Source organism: Marmota flaviventris, chromosome 10, assembly GCF_047511675.1.
Source record: "Marmota flaviventris isolate mMarFla1 chromosome 10, mMarFla1.hap1, whole genome shotgun sequence".
NCBI lineage: Eukaryota > Metazoa > Chordata > Mammalia > Rodentia > Sciuridae > Marmota > Marmota flaviventris.
The window spans coordinates 42,920,506-42,927,717 of NC_092507.1; the positions used below are offsets into that span (position 1 = coordinate 42,920,506).

The 7,212-nt window shown below is 48.8% G+C and overlaps 1 protein-coding gene across 1 annotated transcript; it reads left to right on the forward strand.

The window, feature by feature from the left end:
• Nucleotides 1-3,225: 3,225 nt before the first annotated feature.
• On the forward strand, nt 3,226-3,664 carry LOC114100324 (large ribosomal subunit protein eL32-like). Its single transcript, XM_034636420.2, has one exon. It carries the CDS (start codon nt 3,257-3,259, stop codon nt 3,662-3,664), a length of 408 nt encoding a protein of 135 aa, XP_034492311.1. The 5' UTR covers nt 3,226-3,256.
• The last annotated feature ends 3,548 nt before the right edge of the window (nt 3,665-7,212 follow it).

Sequence of the window (7,212 nt, forward strand, 5' to 3'; positions counted from 1 at the left end):
TCAACTCCCAGCTCTGCCAAGTGGAGTCTGACCGACATGGAACCCCTTATAGATTGAAAGCTTATCATCTGAGAGGCCCGGATCAGCCCACCCCACTCACCGTACCTGAGCAGCCTCCACAGTGAAACAAAGGTGAAAATGCTCACTTGGTAGGGCGGTGGAATGAGGTCATGTTACACAATGCCTGGCTTACACTAGGTGCTCAATGAATGATGGCTGCTGCTGCTGCTACTACTACTACTATTCTGTCTGAGACTGAGTTCCTGGGGATCAAAGGCAAGTGATTCGTTTGAGAGGTGATCAGAGGATTCTTCATTGAGGTGTTGGTATGAGGGGTGAGGGAGCTGAGGTCTGTACCCACTAGTCATTGGCTGGGATCTGCTGCAGGAGAATGGGCATGAGGTTCCTGGTGGCTTTCCTGCATGAACACAGGCCAGGCTAGGGGCCTCTGAGGCCAGAAAAAGTCCTCAGGCAGAGTGGTAGGGCCAGCCCTGAGAAGGTGCCAGGTTGGCAAGTGCAAGATGGTGTACCCCAAGAGACATAGACAGGAACTACCAGCATCTGGCACAAACACTATGTAGTGTCACTTCACATGAAAGATGAGATGCTACAAGTGTCTGTGTCAGGCTGGGGGACCCCAGAGGGGGCGGAGGCTTCTTGACTGTGTGACCTTGGCCTGTGCAGTCTTTGTCCTGTTTCCCTGCCCACCAAGCAGGGAGTTCAGCCAGCTCCCAGAGGTTCCTTATTCCCCAGCATTTAATTCAAGCGTCCCAGGGCCCTTGGGAAGAGGCAGGCAGCACCAGTGTGAGGCTCCATGTCAGAGGTAAGAACAGAGCAGAAAGGAAGCAACTAGGCCAGTAGATCCCACCTGCACCTGGGGATCACCTGGGCACTTGATAGAAATGCAAATTTTCAGGCCAAACTTCAGAAACTCTTGGGGTGCGACAAGCAATCTTTTGTCGTTTTTTTTTTTTTGGTACCAGGGATTGAACCCAGAGATGCTTAACCACTGAGCCACATCCCCAGCGCTCCCCCCCTTTTATAAAAAATATATATATATTTTTAGTTGTAGTTAGACATGATGCCTTTATTTTATTTATTTTTATGTGGTGCTGAGAATCGAACCCAGTGCCTCTCACATGCTAGGTGAGCGCTCTACCGCTGAGCCCCAGCCCCAGCCCATCCCCAGCCCTTCTTAATTTTTATTGTGAGATAGGGTCTCACTAGGTTGCTTACAGTCTTACTAAGTTGCTGAGGCTGGCTTCAAACCTTTCATCCTCCCACCTCAACTTCCCAAGCCGCTGGGATTATAGGCATGTGCTCAGCTAGCAATCTATCCTTAACAAGACCTCCATGGGGTGCTGGTCCTGTGCACGCTCAGGTTCCAGACCAAGGTCCAGCTGTGAGTCAAGGCCAAGCTGGGACTGGAATCTATCTCCTGTGTCCCAGACTGTCCCTTCAGTCATTTGGACGCAGGGCCCAGTGTCTCTCTGCTTCTCCCAGATACCTTCCCCCTCACATGTGATGTGCCTGGGGTTTATGAAAAATCTCAGTGTGAGGGGAAGAAAAGAAAACCATTTTGGAGTCCTGGAATCCGACAGATCTGGAGGCCTTTGTTATCCCTTCTCTGCCTACCTACTTTCTACAACCACTTAAAAACAGAGACGTCCATCAGTGCTTCCTGAGGTGGGAGCCCTTCCCCTTGCAGCGCCTGGGTCACAGCAAATAAGAGAGAGGGAGCAGCTGCAAAGGTATAAATTATGCAGGATCCCCCAAGAGCAGGTTGGCTTGTTCAATTGCCTGAGAGGAGGCTGAGCATGATGGCCTGTAATTCCAGGGATTCGGGAGGCTGAGTCAGGAGGATGGCAAGTTCCAGACTAGCTGCAGCAACTTTGGGAGACTCTGTCTCAAATAAACAAACAAACAAATAAAATGCTGGTGGTGTCACTCAGTGGTAGAGCATTGCTGGGTTAAATGCCTGAGAGGAGAAGGGGATCAGGCAAGGCCACTCAGCTAGACAAGGTTCTTGACCAGGCCACCTGCACAGAGGGGACCTTCTAGCTCACTTTCCGCTCCACTCCTCTCTCCTGCAAGGGCTCTTGGGATTGCTGGCTCTGCACCATTCTTCAAGTCTGACTCGATGCTCATCAGCACTGTGTTCCTGGGCCTCACTTGGGGCCCTCACCTCTTCCACCAGCTCTGGTCAGCCCACCATCCATGGCCTCCTCGGCACAACTCCAGGGTTCTCCCTTGCCTCGGCCCTCCATCCCACTATTGCCTCCTGGACTCCTAACAGACAGCCTTGACTCCATGAGAAAATAAAAGCAGCACACAGGGGCTGCCTCACCCTCCTCCCTGGCAGAACATGTGCCCGCACCACAGCGCTGGGTTCTGAGAGGCCAGATGTTGTCCCTGCCATGCCCGTCCCTCTCCGTACTCACACCTCTCCCACGCAGGGCAGCCCGCTCTGCTTCAGCATCCCCCTTTCTCCCTTTCTTAGCTTTTCCCATCAGTATGTAAATGCATTCAAATACCCCATCCAAGACAAACACAAGCAGCAGACCGAAACCTCCATCACCATCTACGAAATAACCCCCTCCATCACCTCTCCCCGCTCAGGCTGTTCCCTGCCTCTCTCCTGCTCTTCTCAGCAAGCCTGTCCAGAGGCTGGGACTCTGGCTGCCTCCATTCCTCACCTCTGCCCCCTCCCTGCCCTGGCTTCCCTTGCCTGGGGTCACCAACGCTGTTCCCATTCCCATATAAACCACAGCTGCGGACCATTTCATCCTTGAGCCCCATCCTTTCGCTCTTCCAAACACCCGCCTTGTTCCCAGGCTGCTGGGGGCTTCTCTTCATGTGTCCAACTGGGACTCAAGTGGCTACTTTTAGGTGTTGGTCACTGTGCTTGGGTCTAGTGACTCAGGGAGGAGCAAGATGGTTAGAACTTGTCTTCCAGACAGTACAGAATAATGACATCCTCAGGGGTCATGCTTTCCTCCCCCAGTCTCTCCTGGGAATCACACCTTGTGCAGTCTTTGAGCTCTTATCTTCTGCCCAGACCTCTCTCCCAAGTTCCACACCCACACCTCTAACTACTCTGAGGATAATTCCTCCAGAATGGTCCACAAGCAACTCAAATTTGCAAGATCCAAATCAGACTTGTACTCTTCCCCTTAAATTTCTCCTCTATTAAGAATCAGGCCATGCTCTTCCTCGGCGCTGCCTTTGGAGGTGGCCGCCATTCGTATTCGGCACCATGGCTGCCCTCAGACCTCTCGTGAAGCCCAAAATCGTCAAAAAGAGGACCAAGAAGTTCATCCGGCACCAGTCAGACCGATACGTCAAAATTAAGCGTAACTGGCGGAAACCCAGAGGGATGGACAACCGGGTGCGGAGGAGGTTCAAGGGCCAGATCTTGATGCCCAACATTGGTTACGGGAGCAACAAGAAAACCAAGCACATGCTGCCTAGTGGCTTCCGCAAGTTCCTGGTGCACAACGTCAAGGAGCTGGAGGTGCTGCTCATGTGTAACAAATCTTACTGTGCGGAGATTGCCCACAACGGTTGCTCCAAGAACGGCAAAGCCATCGTGGAAAGAGCGGCCCATCTGGCCATCAGAGTCACCAATCCCAACGCCAGGCTGAGCAGTGAAGAAAATGAATAGACAGTTCACGTGCACATTTTTTGTGTGCTTAAATAAAGCCACAAGCTGCCAAAAAAAAAAAAAAAAAAAGAATCAGGCCAGCTATGGAGGCTGTGATTGCGGCTCAGTGAGGGTTGTGGCTCAGTGGTGGAGCACTTGCCTAGCACGAACATTGGGTTCTATCCTCAGCACCATATAAACATAATAAATGAAGTAAAAAAAAAAAAGAATCGGGCCAGCTGGGCGAGATGGCACATGGCTATAATCCCAGCAGCTTCAGAGGCTGAGGCAGGAGGATTTTGAGTTCAAAGCCAGTCTCAGCAAAAAATCAAGGTGCTAAGCAACTCAGTGAGACCCTGTCTCTAAACAAAATACAAAATAGAGCTGGGGATGTGGCTCAGGGGTTAAGTAATCCTGGGTTCAATCCTTGGTACCAAAAACAAAAACAAAAATAGAATCAGGCCATCACAAACCACAAACTTGGAAAATATTTTTCATTCCTCCTTCCAGTACCACCTTATCTATCTTTTACACTGGCTTTTGTCCTTCCTATGGCCAATGCCCTGTGCCCTTTTCCCTGACACAGTCCCTAGACTACCCTCCTCTTGCCCCCTCTGAACCATGGCAGGGACACAGCTGGAGGGAGTAAAAGTAAATCTGAACAGACCAAATGTCCATCTGTGGTGAGTGGATGAACACTTGTGGTCTATCCATACAATGTGGTATAGACGGTCCCAACTTACAATGGCTTGACATGTTTTTTTTTCAATTTCATGATGATACACAAGTGATAGGCATTTAGCAAAAACTGTACTTTGACTTTTGAATTTCGATTTTTCCAGGCTAGTGATGTGCAATCCTATCTGTATTCTCTCACGATATTGGGCAGTGGCAGCAAACCTCAGCTTCCAGCCAGCCACATGGGTAAACCACCAACATGCTAAGCCATGGTATTCAGTAGCTTAGATATATTAAATTTTTTTTTTTTGGTACTAAGGATTGAACTCTGAGGCACTCAACCACTGAGTTACATCCCCAGTCCTAGTTTTAATTTTATTTAGAGACAGGGTCTTACTGAGTTGCTTGTGGTTGCTGATCCTCCTACCTCCACCTCCACCTGCCTAGCATGTGTGCACCACCAAGCCCAGTCTTAAATCCATTAAAAAAAAAATATATATATATATATATAGATAGATAGATAGAGAGAGAGAGAGAGAGAGAGAGAGAGAGAGAGAGTGTAGATAAGCACAATACCTTTATTTATTTATTTTTATGTGGTGCTGAAGATCGAGCCCAGTGCCTCACACATGCTAGACAAGTGCTCTACCCCTGAGCCACAACCCCAGCCCCTTAAGTCCATTTTTGACTTAAAATATTTCAGCTTACCCTAGGCTTATCAGGATGCTACCTTATGGTAAACTGAGGAGAATCAGAGCATCTATATCTCTCATCCATAAAGAAGAATGAAGTGGGGTTGTTTTTGTCATTTCTGGTGCTGCCGATTGAACCCAGGGCCTCACACACACTAGGCAAGCCCTCTCCCGAGCCACGAGAATGAAGTATTAGTACTCACTGCAATGCTGACGACCTCGAAAACACTGAGCTAAGTGAAATAAACCAGACACAAAGGTCACATTTCGTGCGATTCCTTTTACATAAAAGGTCCAGAAAAGAAACATCCATACATACAGAATGCAGATTTGTGATTGCCAGGGGCTGAGGAGGCAGAATGGGGAGAAATTGCTTAATGAGTAAGAGGTTTCACTTTGGCATGATGAAAATGCAACTACATAGAGGTGCTGTTCACACAATGTATGAAATGCCATTGAATTGACCACTTTAAAATGGTTAATTTTATATGAAATGAATTTATGTTAATTTTTATGTGAAATTAGCTTTTTTTTAAGTAAAACACACACACACACACACACACACACACACACACACACTGACCTTGTTAGTAGTCCCTTGTCGGTTCCCTGGTTCAGCTCTACAGTTTGGCTGCCCAGGCCTCCCCTGGTCTGGCTCCCTCCACCTCCTTGGCCTCACCTCCAGCTACTCCCTGGAGTGGCCTTTTTGCCACACAATCTCAGGGACTTCTAGTGCGCCATACCCACCCACCATCTTCTTCAATGCTTCTGGGCCTTTCTACATACTGTGGACACTTTTTTGTTTGTTTGTTTGTTTTTATATTTTTAATAATTCTATGCCATGTAAATAAAGTTTTTGTTTTTGTTTCCTAAATAATACCTATTCTTAATAGCAAAATTAGAAAATATCAATAAACACAAAGGAAAAAGAGTCATGCCATTTACAGGCAATTACCTGTGGACACTTTCCCCACTTGTCCAGGCTCATGCTGCATCTTTTAGATGTGCCTGGGGATTCTGATCCCTGGGAAGCCTCTGGGGCCTCTCCCACCCTGGTCAGGAGCCTCTGGACGTCCGCCCTCCCAGCACACTGCGCAGGTCCCTCAGCGTCCCTGTCATCCTCCGTCATTGAGTCTGTCTCCCTCCAGGCTGTGAGCCCTGACGAGGTTCTGGTCATCCCTGTACAAGAGTCCACAGGGTCGTGAGGAAGAGCATCAGTGTGGAGGTGACAGCATGAGGAAGATGGACCTGGGGGGCCCAGGGGAAGGGGCTACTTTGCCCCTGTCATCGAGCCCAGAGTCTCTTGGAGGTGGGGCATTGCCAAGGGCAACATCGCTACAGATGGAGGCACAGGGCATTGGAACAGGAGTGAAAATCACGTGGGCGCCAGGTCACAGAGGACAACCGAGTGGCAGCCTGTAGAGCAGAGGCCTGGGGGACTAAGTCAAGGGGAGGCCCTGAAAGCCCTGTTTGACCTGCCACCTGCCATAACCACACACATGATCACACCTGCACACATCATGACAACCCCCCACATACACCAGCCCAACCACCACACACCATCCCAACCACACACTATCACACCTATACACATCCTGACAACCTCCCACATACACCATCACAAAACCACACACCATCACAACCACACAAATACAACCACCACACACCATTACAACACAACCACAACCATACCATCACAACCACACATATTATCATACCAACACACCTTCACAACCACACACAATCACACCAATACATGACAACCATATACAACACACCCACACCCACACTATCACAACCACACTCCTTCACAAGCACACCATCACAACCATATACCTCACAACCACATACCATCACAACACATACCATCACAACCACACCATCACAACACAACACAACCATACCAACACCATCATGATCACATACCTTCACAACCACACACACACTATTACAACACAACACAACCACACCAGTACCATCCAACCACACACCTTCACAACCACACACAAGATCACATCTACACACACTATGATAACCCTCATACATACCTCCATCCCAACCACTACACACCATCCCAAACACACACAACACAACCACACTCGTACCATTACAACCACACACCTTCACAACCACACACTATCACACCTACATATATTATGACAACTCCCACACACAACACCACAGCACATGATCACCCAC